Source organism: Anoplopoma fimbria, chromosome 3 (assembly GCF_027596085.1).
Source record: "Anoplopoma fimbria isolate UVic2021 breed Golden Eagle Sablefish chromosome 3, Afim_UVic_2022, whole genome shotgun sequence".
In the NCBI taxonomy this organism is placed as follows: Eukaryota; Metazoa; Chordata; class Actinopteri; order Perciformes; family Anoplopomatidae; genus Anoplopoma; species Anoplopoma fimbria.
In genome coordinates, this window is record NC_072451.1 from 25,533,348 (window position 1) to 25,549,285 (window position 15,938).

Sequence of the window (15,938 nt, forward strand, 5' to 3'; positions counted from 1 at the left end):
AAAGGAAAGCTTCACAAATAAAATAAAAAATTCACCCAATCTCTGCAGTATTTACACAAAAAGATGGTCAGTTGGAAGAATGCTTGCAGTGTTCTCAAATGAGCATATTTTTGTAATTTGATTAAGAAGAAATGTCTGATATAAACAACGTGTGTATTCTGCAAAGAATACAACTAACTAATTAAAATAATTAAATTCATCTCAGAGGTCTTGCTATTTTTAAATATTATGGCAAGGTTGCAAAACGTGTTGCACAATTTTTTGAGAGCATTTTTCACTTAAAACAGACAGATCTATATGAACAAAAAAGAAAGTTGTATAACTGAAATTACCTGAAATTGATACTAATCAATTACTAATGACCTTTTACTGGAACATTTCCAATTAGGAGGGCAGGAAAATCATGTGAAGCACAGTAAATGTATTTCAAGAAACACTCTCTTAAGACTTTTAATAACACAGACTCTACAATCAATACAACTTAATGAAAGGTGAGGACTTGTTGCTGCAAGAATGCATTGAGGTATTGCCTCTCAATTAGAAGGTCTCACTTCGATTTTTTTCTCTTACGAAGCATTCTTCTGCAGGACAACACCCACACCGATACAGTCCCCCCCAGCACGATCTCTGTCGACAAACATACAGGAAGTTCTGTGGTTAGGAGTACGTGAGTGTGACTTGACCACAAACACACACAGTTGAGGAAGTCCATCGTTTTTTTCAGAATGTGTTACTTTGCATTATCCTCTTAACAACATATGAAAGCAGTCTAAATATATCTGCAATAAATAGCACAATAATCAACGTACAAACAAACAGACACTTACAGCATCCAGTCAATAGCAATGATAAATGAAAGGCCTTCAAGCGGCAGTCCAATTGATGTCAACACTATCGCCATGGGATACCATGCCGCCCTGGGGGATACCTGTGGCCCCAACAGCTGCAACTGTGGCAGTGATACTGAAATTACATGATTTTGAATGATGAATAAGTACTAATGATTAACATACACAGGAAATATCCAGGCAACTGAGTTGCGAGTAGTTAGAATATGCCAGGATTGTATTTACGTACACTATATAAAGTTGAAGAGATGTTTATAGTGCATAAAATCGTACCTGACGATGATGATTTTACCCAAATCAAGCTCCATATTGTGAACTTGAGCGATGAATATGGCAGCAACTGCCTCATAAAGTGCCGTGCCCTCCATGGTCACTGTGGCCGCCACAGGCAGCATGAAGCGTGTCACCCGTTTGTCCATGTTGAGATTCTTCTCCAAACAGCGGATACTGATTGGTAGAGTCACAGCACTGTAAAAATGAAAAAGAATCACATATTAAATACAGTACATTTACTAATAGTAATCATATAATTATTTAAGATTCAGTAGTTTGTTTTATTTGTGTTATGTGCCTTTCTTATTCTCAAGCCAAATCGATCTTTAGTTAAATGTATGAACTGTAGCCTGTAAATAAAAATGAAAACAGGAAATCCAACCCACCTTGACGACGTCCCAAAGGCAGTGGCGAGAGGCTCGAGCAGACCAAACATAAACCTGAAGGGATTCTTATGTGTGACCACGAAATAGATGAGGGGAAGGGTGAGGAGGCTGTGGATTACCAGGCCAGTGACCACAGTGAGAGTATACATGGTAAGCTGGAGACCTACAACTCTGATGTCTTTCAGATTCAAAATCTGTCCTCCAACCAGGAAGAGGATTCCCACTGGGGAATACCTGCGGGAGAAAGGTGACACAGCACATGTGCACTGTTGGGGGCAAAAGCCATCATATATTTCCAAAGATGATGATACTGTGTTTTAGCATTTTACAAACTATAGTGAAATATTACTTTTATTTCCTACATCTTCATGTTAACAGCTTCTCGTTCTTACCAGATGACGATGCTGATCAGATGCATAGTGGCTTTGTTCAGGCAGTCAAAAAAGTCCATCAGAGGTTTTCCCTCATTCCCCATACTGCCCAGGATGAGGCCAAAGGCGATGCAGAAGACCACTAATCCCAAAATATTGACTCCTTCTGAGGTGCCTGGCATCGGCACTGTGTCATCTATAGAGTTACCAGAAATGCTGTTACAAGGCATGCTGATAGTCATTTGTATTGAATAAAATAAATCTAAGAAATTGGTAACAATTACTAAGAAAATCAAAAGAAAAGAATCTTACTTAACCTACTTGTTTGGGTCAGATTGACGACACCAAGGCTTTTGGGATAAACAGTTTTGTACTGAACAAAAGAAGAAAACCATAGTTGTCAAGTACAATTATCTAAAAGGTCAAAAAAAAAAAGAAATGTGACGGCTGCAGATCTCACCTTGCTGAAAAAAGCAACCACCAAATTTGAGGGAAACATATTTCTGCAAAGAAACAGAGTATGGTTAGCTTAGACTGAATGCTTACATCTGATTGATTAGTTTGATACTTTTTGATGCACATTCACCTGATCAGATCCAGAAAGGCATCCACAGTATGCACAGCTTCCACTTTACCACCAGAGGACGCTGAGGCACTCACAGGTGATTTCCCTGGTTTGATGAGAGTAACAAGGACGATGCCAGTGAACACAGCCATAACGGTTGTTATTATGTAGTAGCAAATGGCCTGGAGACCCATTTTCATAGAAGTCTTCCCCTTCACAGATGACACACCTGAAATGAAAATAAGGTGCAGCATATGAAAGTAACTCCATGTTTTAGATGTTGTTTTGTTTTGGATTACATTATATTCAGAAGTTTCAAACATTCTGTACCTCTCAGCAAGTGAGATGGAAAAGGGAGAAAAAAACTGAGCATCTGCTAGTGACTAACATCCCTGGATTTAACATTTTCTTAACAAGGTTGGTTTGACTGGATGACATGGAGGGTGATATTCTTGTACATGAAACACTATAATACACACAAATAGCCACCCAGTGACAGGTGTTGGCCCATTTGACTGTAACATCCAGGGATCTTACCTGTAATCAGACTGGAGGTGATGAGAGGAAGCACCAGCATCTGTAACATCTGTAACAACAGCTCTCCGGGAAAGGTGAAGTATTTTATTTCTCTGGCTGTCAGGTGACAGGATTGCAGTGCAAAGCCCAGGCCAATTCCTCAGAGAAATGTAAACAAAGCAACATGTCAGTGTGTCTATCAAATGACAGAAAATACCAAATGCAGTGCAATCCATAAAGCACTGGTGGGAAAATAGCATTATGCTAACAAAAACAGGTGCAATATCCATTATCCAGCCCGTAATGTGATACAGTACTCATGTTAAGAGACCCAACAGACGGGGAGCTCCATCCAAGCTTAACATCCTATACAGTATATAGGAAAATAACATTTACTCTGTCATATTGGCTGCCATGGATGGGTTGCTAAACCACAGATCCAGGGTCAGGGCCACCAAATTATAATGGAAAGCCAGCGGGGACAATATGGCTTGCAATTATATATTATCATATCCCATCAATACACCACCATGTCAGTGAGATGTGATGGGTTGGTAAAGTAGCATATGATATCAAAACGTGGTGGATTTGAGAAATTACAAACAATTTATTGAAATATCTGCTTTATGATTATATTGTATTCCCTACGGTACATATGAATTATTCCTATTGATCTCATTAATTTAGTAAGTGTCCCAAAATGCCTCTGGATGAGCAGCAGGAAATGGAAACTGTATTTACCAGCGAAAAATAATGAATACATTTAAGTTTCATTTAAGGTTACTTCACAAAACGTCATGTTGGGCGGTCCCTGTGGACTAAAGTTGTAGTGTTTCTGAGCACCAGGGTCCCTTCAGAAAACCTCTCATTTTACTGCAGTAGGTTCTGACAGTCTGCTATGGGCAGTTTTGGTTCTGTTTCTCCCGTGCCTCCCTTCCCTCAAGCGGGCCAAACAAAACAGTCTGGGCCTCCAGCAGTGTGGTGTTGGTGTTGGCTCCCAGCGGGGAACTGCAGGGACCGGTGGAGCAGCAGGGTGAAGCTCTGCTCCTGGCCAGAGGCAAAGATGATAAGCATAGAGAAAAACCATATAGAAAGAGCCAAACGTCTCGCTGATGGTCTCTAGTGGTTTTCTTATGCTGGTCATATAGAGGGAAGAGTGTCATATATATATATATATACTATCTTATAAACAGTTAAAAAGTTCCTCACAATACCTGCCCATTATGTGACAGTAAGCTTCCTTTAGCTACTAGCTAGCAGGAGTTACACTCAGTCGTCTCTGCTACAGTTCTGATGACCTAAACGTTGGAAAAACAGGATTGACTGCATGAAAACTTGGACTCATTCATCCACAAACCAACTTCTCCGAGCACCCCACCATGACTCTCTGCCTCGCTACTTATAGAGTGCACTACTTTCTGCAATGGAACTGATAAATAATACATTAATTATAGAATGCCCTGACAAAACAACACCATGTGTGATTTTCCAGAGAAAAAAAATACAGCTGATTTTACATAAAACCTTTCTTTGTGTCACTTAAACCACTTGTTGTTCTACCCTAAGGTCTTCCTTATTGTGCATAGCTCATTCGTTTCAGACTAAATGTTTTAAAGCCAAATGTCTTATCATCACTGTTTTATTATCATAACTATTTTCAATCTTAACTCTCTTATCTTTTCTTTGATTGTATTGTTTTAACTCTGTAAATGTATTGTTCTAATATCTCTGTCCACCACCTTGAACCTACCTCAGAGTGTGAAACATGCTTTATTAATAGATCTGTCTTGCTTGCCTCAGCACAACACAGTGAGGTGAAGGTGGAATACATGCAATAGTCATGTAGTGTATCTTCTGCTATTTTAAAATATAATGGCAGGTTAAATAAGTTTGATTTCGGTGCCTCAAGTTATACTTGTTGTGCTAAATGTAATACTTTTTAAATTTTGTTTTAGGTCAGATATGTAACAACTGACCTTAAACTGAAAGGGAAAACGCATTAAATTATTGGATAAATATCCAATAAAGGAGTTCTCAGCTGAAATAAAACTTGTCTCCCATCAAAAACTCTATATTCCCACTACAAAACCCTGTCTCAAAAGAGTGTAACCTGAGCTGGGACCGAGGCGTTGGCCATAGAGTGGCACTAAAGAGGTTGATACTGCTTGGCATGATGCTGGACGACAGCCCTTGCTCATTGTCAGAGGGTCTGCTATTCACAAAGGAGAAAACGATGAAATGCTGCCATTATAATGGGGACCAAAGGGCCCGGTGGCAGTCCGACACCCGATCTCCTCTTTGGCTCTGGCTTGCTTTTGTCCCAGTATTTCATATCTGACATATCCACACACACTCTAAAACAGCACTTGTTGCTGGAGCAGCGATGGACCTGAGGCTTGGCGTTTGTGTGCTCAGACATGGGGAATAAACAGACCATCTTTACAGCACAGCAGCTAGATGCCTATCAGGTCGGTGTCAATCCTGTTTCTTTCTGAATGAGATGATTAGGCTCACTTTAAATGGTGCTTCTCTTATCAATACGAGCTACCGGCATCTGTTAACAAGGTAGATACACTTGTCAGACTTCACGTCACAACTTACAACCCTGCTGTTGAGAAAACTCTGTCTTCAGAAAGTTTACAATCATCACTTAGTTAGTGACAGGAGGCAAATAATTAATTGCATAATTCTAATCAAGTGTTCAAGTGTTATTTGTATAACAGATATGTTTGCATATAAAAACAGTGGTGGAATTGAATTAAGGACATTTACTTTACTTCATTACCCGACTGTATTCCTGTATTTAAGTATTATTTTGAGGCCCTTGTACTAGTTTTGTAAGTATTTTCATTTTGTGCTAATTTATACCTCTACATTTCATAGAGAAATTTGCTTTTTTTTTTACTCACTACATTAATTTCATGGCCATACAGTAGTTATTTGTACTACTACTATTAAGCTTGTACACAAAAAAACAGACAAATATCTCATGCATTGTTATAAATGAAACTACTCAAAAGTGAACTAGGTAGATATCTCAATGCGTACATGTTAATGCATCAATAACTATGAAACGTGGGCCATTCTGAATAATGAGTATGTTTGATACTTTAAGGCATTTTGTGGCCAATATTTCTTGAGTACCATTTTAAATGCATGACTTTTATTTGTACTGCGTATTTTTATAGTTTGGTATTGCTACTATTACTTATGTAAATATCTTGTTCCAGCTTGTATAAAACAAGTGATTTAGAACACTTGTTTTAAACAAGCTGCATCCTGCTGGTCTTTGCAATAACTTGACTTTCCTGCCATAATCTGATTGTATTTGCAGGACTGCACATACTTTACAAGAAAAGAAATTCTCAGGTGAGCAAATCATTACAAGGATATCAGACTGGTACAGAATCGTATTATATGAGTCGTTGCTGGAGTGTTACACACATGACACAGCTGAATTTTGTTGTGTTCTGCACAATACTACTCTGTAACTCTAAACTACAGTATCAGGGAGCCTGCCCTACTGTGGGCAGACTACCGAGATCACATGGTATTTAAAAATCTTGCTTTGAGAACTTTAAAGTACTGAAACTTTATTCAGTGTTGACCACAATAGAGAAATGGAAAGTGCAGATGAGTTTTATCTAAACTTTTCTTAATGATCATATGAACCTCTAAAATAAACAACTACATAACATAGAAGGTATTTTGTAATTTAATAATGAAAGTAAACCTTTTTTAACCTTCCCTAGACTGTTCGACCGCTATCGGGATTTGGCGCCGCAGCTCGTTCCCCTTGACTACACCTGCCAGCCAGATGTGAAGTTACCATATGAGCTGATTGGCAGCATGCCAGAGCTGAAGGTAGACCCACTGGTCCACGCACACCCTGCAGACCCGCTCTCTCCCTGTGTTCCCAATTCATAATTAATGGCAAACTAATCGACAGAATTCTTTGAAACGTTATATGTTACCCGACTCCTTTAAACTTGAAGGATGCTGGTGAGTCCCTCGGGGCACACTTGTTGGAAATGGGTCAATTATATGCCTCTTTACACAATGACAGCTAGGTAAACAGGTGTGTTAACATGCTGATCTCCAACATGTCCCGAGAAACTTTCCCCTCACAGTCATTCATTATTCCAAATTTTAGGAGCTTAATTGAATTCTCATTAGAAAGACAAACAAAAAAGTCAGACAAGAACATGGGGATTTAAAATGAAACAAAAACACACATGGAGCACAGGAAAGCCTTCAAATCCAACAAGCTCCAGTTCACAGTTCTGTAGGATTAACTGCACTGAATTGTTTTTATCAGACTGTTGGAAGGACTTGTGTCCCCTCTGTCCAGGACAACCCATTTCGTCAGAGGATCGCTGAGGTTTTCTCTGAGGACGGAGAAGGGAACATGACACTGGATGACTTCTTGGACATGTTTTCAGTTCTGAGTGAGATGGCGCCGCGTGACCTCAAGGCCTACTACGCTTTCAAAATTTATGGTAAACTATATGAGGAAGTGGTACAATTTCAACATAAAATGTGTTACAAGTTCCACTTCTCATATTCTTTGCTGGGATTGGCTTTCCTTGTGTTTGGGTCCCACAGATCCCAATGCTGTTAATGTAGAGATTATAATAATAATTGAAATTAACCAATTTGTTTCCTTTAAATTTCACCTTACTTTTCTTATGATCATTTAAGAACAAATATGTAGAAACGTATTGAAGTGGTAACTCTTCCCTTCACCACAAACTGAGCTTGTAAATCTGATGAAGCTGACAATATACAGAAATGAACATAAAGCATTGTTATAGGAACGCCTTCGTAGCCCATTGGTTATTGCATATGCCAAATAGCTGCAGCACCCCTGGTTCAACTCCATCCAAAATACCTTTTTTTGTGTGTAATACCTCTTTCTTATCTACAAACTGTAGAAGAGCTAATTTGTGCATAAATTAACTTTGTTTACCATCATTACTGGCCTTTCAACAACATCTGATTTATGCATGTTTTACTGAAAACATATTTACTTTTTAAATAATATATAAATGAGACCAAATAAATGCATTTAGTAGTTAACAGGCTTCTCATTCTTTTTATTAAAGCAAACATAATGTTGTTGGCCTTTCATCTTATATTTAATGTTATTATTAGGCTTCAACTATCAGAACATACAAACATTTAGGCTCCCTCATGTGGCTCAAAGGTGTACTGCAGATAAATCCTAAATAAAAGACTATGGAAGAAATTCTGCAAATTTATTTGGTTGCCCTAAGAAAATCTCCTGCGAGGGGATTCCAGCGTATTTTCATAATTTGTGTTTTATATGAATATGCATATGAAATTCTAAATTGTTAAAGAGGGCCAGGGGTCCCATAAAGGGTAACTTAAAGCACCCTGATACTGAAATAGGCCTCACCTTAGTGCAACAATATCGTTCAATCGCTTGTATAAATTTAAACTATGAGACAGGTTCAATAACAGTAGATAGAACATGGAAATCTTTTTAATTTTAATATGGTACAAGCATATGAATAGGGATCATGGTGAAAGGTTTTGGAGCTGTAAGCATGATGGATGGTGCATGGACTGTTATAAATGATTAACCAGCCCGTCATAGAGGCAGAGAGCTTGTCAAAGGACAGTTTGTACTCGGCACTAGTGTCCCCCCTAATTAACAAACGCTGAAAGATGAAGAAGTTACGTACACATCGTCGCCATGGACATGGGTCAAGGAAACTTTTCATATATTATTCAAATCAAAAGAGGGGGAGGAGGACAAAAAAGGACATAGTGTAAAAGCATCGTCACATTGGATCAGATACCTCAAATTGTCCCTAAAGGACTGTGTGTGCTGGGAGAATATGTAAGGCTAAACATATGCTGTATATATTCAGTCAAAGTATAGATCAAGATATTCATTTGACATGATACTAACATATTAGTTTCTACCTTGATAATAAAACTAGGGGAACAATAAAGAGTTTATACTTTTTCTTTTGGAGGGAAAAGTCCAATTTCAATACACTGAATTTTGTCACAAAACTGCATCTATATGTAACCCTAATTATCGATTAATCTGTTTATTAAATTGTTTGGTCTATATTTGGTCAGAAATTTGTGGAAAATGGCTACAATTTCCTAATGCATATTGACATATTGATTAAGTTTGTTTTGCCCAACCAAATAAGTCCAAAACCTAAGACATTTAGTTGAATATTATAGAATACCAAGAAAATTGCTCCACTAATTATCAATTTATCATTTTATATCTCCTTCTATTCCTTTTTTCGGGAAGATTTCAACAATGATGACTTTATCTGCAAGTCAGACCTGGAGAAGACACTGAACAAACTGACCCGCAACGAGCTGACGGAGGACGAGGTGAGGATGGTGTGTGAGAAGGTCATAGACGAGGCCGACCTGGACAACGACGGACGTCTGTCACTGGAGGACTTCCAGCACATGATTGTTCGAGCTCCAGACTTCCTCAGGTAGGCCAATGGTAACCATTAACCATAAGATATAATGAAGGGTGAACCCACCTTCAAACAGTACAGAAAAATACATTTTTTAATATTCTGTATTCTCTACCAATGATTGTCATCTAATGTGCATTTACCTACTTTGAAGATACTTACATCAGTTTTTTTCTAATGAGGAAATCACTCTATTCTTATTTCTGTTCACAGCACCTTCCACATAAGGATATAAAGAAATGAAGAAACCATGAGCATTTATTAAATTGAGTATCACCTGAGGACCGACTTTATAATATGGCAGAATGTCTGGAAAGTGGGGGAATCCTGACATCTCGCAATAACTAGATTTTTGCCTCTTTTTTCCTAAAAACAAACATTCTGATCTTCATCAGAGATAACCTGACTTTGACAATAAGTAACCAGAGTAAATACTTTGAGAATCTTTCTTGTCTTTAAAGGGGGCACTGCTGTAAAAAGATTGGATTTGTATGAACATACTGAGTCCATGTCTGATTTTTCCGTTTATTATCGCTGCTGCAAAAACAACACTGTTCATGGTGTGACTGCAGCAGGTCTGTCACCACGAGGACGCAGCAACCAACCCATGAAGACAAGGCTCATTAGTTATGACCATCAACAGTAGATTTGTGTTTTGTATTGACAGGGGTTCAGTTACATCAGACTATAAAAGACACACATGCCAGAATATTCCAGTGGGTCATAGTGGGCCAATAAAAGGAGAGCCATTTGTCTTTAAAGCAGTCGAGCTCCATTGTGGGAGCCTGGGCTCAACTGACAGTGTAGTTTCCTCTGACAGCCAGCCAATAAAGACAGCGAATAGAGGTAAAGTAAGTTTTATAATCTTGTTTTATTAAATCAAAAGTACACATATCTACAAATTGTAGATACATTTTCATATGGGTTTAGAAAGTACAGTACAATTTAAGTAGATCTTTTTTTTTTTTTCAATGTGATATTTACAATGTCTTTTTTCACTTCTTTTTTTTGTCAAAATGTATTTTATTATTCTCCCTGTGTACTTCACAATAGATGGAATGAAAATATGGCTGTAAAAAGAAATGAACAGTATATTATTAAAGGATATGATTTAAAAAACAAAACAAAGAGGGAGTATCATACCAGCTGGAATTGATGCCGTTTGAGTCCCACGAAAGGTCTGCTCTCTAGGTTTGTTTATGACTTAAAGCTACAGGATCACTCAAATGAGACAACGGCACGATCTCCACATTTCAACGTCCAGACTCTTCCTACTTAATCTTCCGTCGTGCTCAATTCCGTTGGCATTGTTGTAGCAATGCCATTTCTACAGAGTCCTGTGTTTGGCTCAGTGAATGACACAAACAAAACAAAACACCCATACATTCAACTGTTTGGGTCTACAAGTTATGTCTGAAAACTACATCACACAAATATGCACAGGTCCAAGATTCACAATGCATAGCTCACCTTTGACAGAACTGAGTATTAGCGGTTAAGACAAATGGCCATGGTAGTCATGAGGTCCCAAATGATTTGATATTTATAAAAAAAAATAATAATAAAAAAAAAAGTGCAGGCAAGCAAAAGCAAATCCTCCCTCAATATTGTGCATATAGGAGTTTGATTTTCAGACTAGTAACAAATGTAGGAAGGATTAATGAAGAACAGTGGTAACAGATTGAGACTCAACATCGATGTTAAATAGTGGGTACATGTTTGGATCACACAGGTCTAGTTCACTGTGGCTCGGGCTGTTAATAAAATACTGATTCAGATTCAGATGGTCACCTATAGTGCATACTGTGCCTCTGGCGCCACCTAGCTGTCAAACGAAAGGGCTACAACCAAACAACCCAGACACATGAGAGAGTGAACAATAATACTAACGGGCCTCTTCTTTCAGCGTCAGACAAGCCAGCGTTCATGTAATAAGTCAAGGAAACATCATTTTTGAACTATAATGTTGAAGGGCAGTAGCATAGAAACAGATGCTTGCTAATTCTTTTTCTTTTATAAATATATATTAGAACGTTAGGGCAATGTTTTTCAGTGAACTAATACCAGGACAGTGGATCACTAGCAGTGAAATAGCACAAGAGATCAAGTCATTTATAAGTAGGTGTATTAAAAAAAAAGGAATTAGGCCCATTATATAAGACTCAAAACGTTTTTTTTAAACTAAGTAATTGTATAGTTGTATTGAAAAACTATCACTTGGCACAGACTACATACAAAACACGGGTTACTGGTAAAGTGCAAGGAGAGCTGCATGGATAGCAGGAGGAGAAGGGGCTTACAGTGCGAAACTTCAAGAGTGATTTAAATTGCTGATGAAATAACCGGAGAAATCATTTAGCTTAACTGTGAATCAGAGCTGCAACAAAACCTTCAAGTCAAATTAAAGGCAACACGTTAAATTATTTTGATAAGCTATTCGAGTCAATATTCAAACAAAAACAACAAACATTCGCTAGTTCCAGCTTCTTAAATGTGAGGATTTGCTGCTTTTTTTATTTTAGGTGATAGTAAATTTAATTTATTGTAATTTTTTTAAGATTATGGAACAAAATGAGACATTTGAAGACATCACCTTGAGCTTTAGGAAAGTTTAACAGCTATTTTTTATGATTTTTTGATGGTGTATAAGAATATATGATAATAATTATCACTAAATGCTATCCAATTACAGTGTACTAAATTTAGGATGATTATTTATATTGTACTGTGTGTGCATCCTAATATTTACCAAAACAGAGTACTTACATATGGGTCACAATGCAATGTTAGCACATTTTTACTTTCACACCACAATGAACAATACTTTCTGGCAGGTTACTAAACCAGAGGAAGCCGAAGCAGAAGTGCGTCACCTCACCAAAGTTCTGCTGATAATTTGTCAGCTGAAATGTATCTACAGAAGCAGAAGGTTTTGTGTTGCCAAATTGCCTTCCAGCACCTGAAAGCTATAAATGGAGGCAATGTGTTATGATCAGGAAAAGATGAAACTGACATTTTACGTCACTTCGAATGATTGTAAAGGACTACTTGCAAACCAATGAGCAGAACTCAAATGGAAAACCTTTCAACCCAATTCCTCTCTGATCCTTGACTGCCTGATGCGTGATATGATTCACAACTCCCGAAATGAAAATGAAAGCATGTGCAACTCTGTTTCACTAGAGTTCAAGCCTATCAGTCTCTGGTTGACATTTATCACTTAAAAAATGGAAAGGGCACTAATAAAAATAGATCTTAATATCACATTTGTAGTCGCAATCCCAAAACCTTGACATTAATTTAATGATTTCTCATCCTCGGTTGTGCTACCGGCTGCGTGAATTATGAGTGTGTAGAACAAAGAGACTAACATCAGGAGTAAGAGCTTGTCTTTTGTGTGATGAAGAACACCTGGACAACGCTCCTGGTGGAGTCCTCTACCAGGAAAGCACTCTGACGCATGAAGACAACAGATCTCCTTAAAATGGAAGAGATGCACCACTGGAAGCTTTCAGAAGAGGAAGAGAGGAGGGGAAGTCCTTTGCTTATTGGGAATATAACGGCATGTGTGGACTGGGAGGACAGGCCATGGATGGGAAGAAAGAAGGAAGGGGAAGGAAGTGCTAAGAGCAAGCACAGTCCATTTATGTCCAGCCAGCTGGCAGCCAGTATGGTAGACCTGTCCTCAGAGAAGGCTACAGCGGAAGAAGCTGGTCTTTTTCTGAGGCTCTGAGATCTTGACTCCATGACTGCTCCCCTGCGGTGTGTTGCCCTCCTGCAAAATGACAAATAAACAGGTCAATGAAGTCATGTAGAACTGCTGACTCAGGAGCTGCTCTCATATAGTTCAGCAACTTCCTCTACAGGGATCCTCATGTGGTTTTCAACAGCCAGAGGCCCACAGCTATTGGTATTGAAAGTTTTGTTAAAACACAATAGAATATTTAAGGAAATGCTGAAAATAAATTCTTACATTTATCAATCTGTCACATTGTAAATAACTCAGTTGTATAATCAAAGAGTTCTTACCAATTTTGTGTCCATTTTTGATTTGATGTCTCTGGCGAGTGTCAAAAATGCCTGTAAACCAGAAGAAACGCACACGTTTTCACATTGATTACATATGTTCTCTTAAGAATATTATAACTCAAGGAAGAATGGCTACTTACATTTTCAACGTTGATGTTGGCCTTTGCACTGGTCTCCATGAACTTTATTCCATACTCCAATGCAAGCTGAAAGACAATGAAAGAAAAACCTTACATTTTACCAAGTCTGCGGACATGTTTTACTATATCATATCAATCCAATAGTGCACCAATGTTTTTATTTATTATCAAATATAACCCTGTGGCAATATATTATCTTAATTTAAAGCAAGCTTCTCACCTTCTCGCCCCGGTCTTTGGACACCTGTCGCTTGTCGTTGATGTCGCACTTGTTGCCAAGGACCATCTTCTCAACATCTGATGATGCATGCTGGAACGACAGAAGAACAATTTAATAAAGACAACACTCTACACAGTGCCATTTGAATATAGTAGCAAGCAAAAAATAGGGTCTATTAGATTCATTAAATACCTCCTCTATGTTCCTAATCCAGTTCTTGATATTTTCAAAAGACTTCTCGTTGGTGATGTCGTAGACCAGCATGATGCCCTGTAAAGAACAGTGAATCAAATGTGTTGACAACAATAGAGCTCAAGATCTGTGGTTTTCCTGGTAGAGTGTATTTGTATTCTATTTGTTTGACAACACGTGGAGACACTCACCATTGCTCCTCTGTAGTAGGCTGTTGTGATTGTTCGGAAGCGCTCCTGGCCTGCCGTATCCCTGAAAAACACCAGATGTGTGACATTCAAATATCATCAAGGGTATCATACATCCAGAAAGATCAGGAAAAATATGAAAAGCCTTTAAGACCATCATTGGATATATCATTTGGACAAGTGAGAAACAATACGTCTCTGCAGTTAAATGTGTAAGTTATGTATTAAGGAGGTTAGTAGTATAGTAGTATTGCAGAAAGGTATGAAGATCAATGTAGAGGTTGGCATTAGATTGAGGATTTTTGTTGGCTACAAAACCTGTGATTGTGTTACTGGAGAGAGAAACTGTTAATACAGTGTGAGTACATTCAATTGAACAATCTTTAAGGACAATAATTGGCATTTTAATGGTGACAAAGAGCTGTGTGCACCTTACTCTACATCTGTAAAGACACTTCTCTTAGTCTCTTTATTGGCCCAATAATGTCAAAACACTGCTAACATGTCACATGTCCTAAGGTAAAGGATTTAAATTAATATATACTCACCATATCTGCAACTTGATCTTCTTGCCGTCAAGCTCTATCGTCCTAATCTTGAAATCAATGCCTGCAGGGATGAAGAAGCACGTCAATCACAAGGTTGGTGTAGCTGCCTGTCAAACATGGGTCGACACTACTGTGGGGACACAAAATGGCCTTTTTGGACTATAAAAAACTGCAGCTCGGCTTCTTGTCATAGCACACGACAGTAATAAGAGCATTTAAGAACAACACAGCTTAAATTAAGCAGCTGCAGCGTGTTACAAATCGGGGTTTCCGGTTTGTTTTCAGGATGTAGACGGCACCGAATGGCTAACGCTGCAGGGTGGCTAACGCTGCGGCTAACAGCTAGCGGCTAACAGCTAGCTGACCGCAAATGAAGGGAGGCTAACGCTGCAGCTAGCTGACCGCAAATGAAGGGAGGCTAACGCTGCAGCTAACGGCTAACAGCTAACAGCTAACAGCTAACAGCTAGCTCCTCAGCTACCCGGCATGAACTAACACCACGACTCGTACGTTTCACTCCCTCAACACACACACATCACAGTGTCCCCCCGTCTCTTCTGTATTAAAACACTCATGTATATGTATATAAATATATAAATGACAGGCTCTGTGTCAATAACAAAGAGAAACTAACGCTGCGTCCAGGCTTTTGAACGCAGCACGACCAGGAAGTAGACGGCGCCCCCCCTATGAGACGCATTGTAAACAGAACTACATCTCCCCGCTACGTCATCAACACCGTACCTATAGTCGAGATGAAGGTGGAGTTGAAGGCGTCTTCTGAGAACCTGAAGAGGACACAGGTCTTCCCGACTCCAGAGTCCCCGATTAGCAGTAATTTAAACAAATAGTCGTATGTCTTCGCCATACTTGATATTATTGCGGAAATCCCGCCCGGCGGAGCAGACAGAGCTGTGAGTGTGAGAGAGGAAGGACGCCCCCTGCCGGCGAGGAACCGACCAGCAGCTTATATGTGACTGCAGCCAGTGGGCGGTCACTCACTTAACCCTTGTGTTGTGTTAGGGGTCACAGGTCACAGAATCAGTGACATTACATTGATTAAACATTACATTACATTACATTACTGAAGGAGGTACAGGAAGCATGGCAGAATCAGTAATCTCTTTTTAAATAAGCAAAAGTATTTTTTTTTGGCTTTTATGTGATGTCGTCAGTTTTATTG

General features: G+C 38.8%; 3 protein-coding genes across 3 annotated transcripts; 1 reads left to right on the top strand and 2 right to left on the bottom strand.

The window, feature by feature from the left end:
- Positions 1–823: 823 nt before the first annotated feature.
- On the bottom strand, positions 824–4,033 carry LOC129089356 (excitatory amino acid transporter 4-like). The gene is given in 10 exon segments (XM_054596769.1): positions 824–901; positions 903–963; positions 1,122–1,316; positions 1,508–1,741; positions 1,900–2,074; positions 2,191–2,251; positions 2,339–2,381; positions 2,465–2,672; positions 2,981–3,118; positions 3,928–4,033. Coding segments are annotated over 10 exon segments (1,299 nt in total).
- A 1,343-nt stretch (positions 4,034–5,376) lies between these two features.
- On the top strand, positions 5,377–9,673 carry cib3 (calcium and integrin binding family member 3). Its single transcript, XM_054596619.1, has 6 exons — positions 5,377–5,427; positions 6,294–6,328; positions 6,712–6,823; positions 7,311–7,458; positions 9,258–9,453; positions 9,652–9,673. The coding sequence occupies exons 1-6, from the start codon at positions 5,377–5,379 to the stop codon at positions 9,671–9,673; spliced, it is 564 nt and encodes a 187-aa protein (XP_054452594.1).
- A 617-nt stretch (positions 9,674–10,290) lies between these two features.
- Positions 10,291–15,689, bottom strand: LOC129113101 (ras-related protein Rab-8A). The gene is made up of 8 exons (XM_054625247.1): positions 15,500–15,689; positions 14,756–14,816; positions 14,211–14,271; positions 14,020–14,097; positions 13,828–13,917; positions 13,608–13,673; positions 13,468–13,518; positions 10,291–13,213 (listed from the first exon to the last, which is right to left on the bottom strand). The coding sequence occupies exons 1-8, from the start codon at positions 15,621–15,623 to the stop codon at positions 13,124–13,126; spliced, it is 621 nt and encodes a 206-aa protein (XP_054481222.1). The 5' UTR covers positions 15,624–15,689; the 3' UTR covers positions 10,291–13,123.
- Between the last annotated feature and the right edge of the window lie 249 nt (positions 15,690–15,938).

Coding starts and splice junctions, on each gene's coding strand:
- cib3 (XM_054596619.1), top strand. CDS start 5,377: ATGGGGAATAAACAGACCATCTTTACAGCACAGCAGCTAGATGCCTAT. Junction 5,428..6,293: donor AGCAGCTAGATGCCTATCAG/GTCGGTGTCAAT, acceptor TTGTATTTGCAG/GACTGCACATACTTTACAAG. Junction 7,459..9,257: donor CTACGCTTTCAAAATTTATG/GTAAACTATATG, acceptor TTTTTCGGGAAG/ATTTCAACAATGATGACTTT.
- LOC129113101 (XM_054625247.1), bottom strand. CDS start 15,623: ATGGCGAAGACATACGACTATTTGTTTAAATTACTGCTAATCGGGGAC. Junction 14,272..14,755: donor AAGATCAAGTTGCAGATATG/GTGAGTATATAT, acceptor GGTGTTTTTCAG/GGATACGGCAGGCCAGGAGC. Junction 13,674..13,827: donor CCAAAGACCGGGGCGAGAAG/GTGAGAAGCTTG, acceptor ATTGTCTTTCAG/CTTGCATTGGAGTATGGAAT.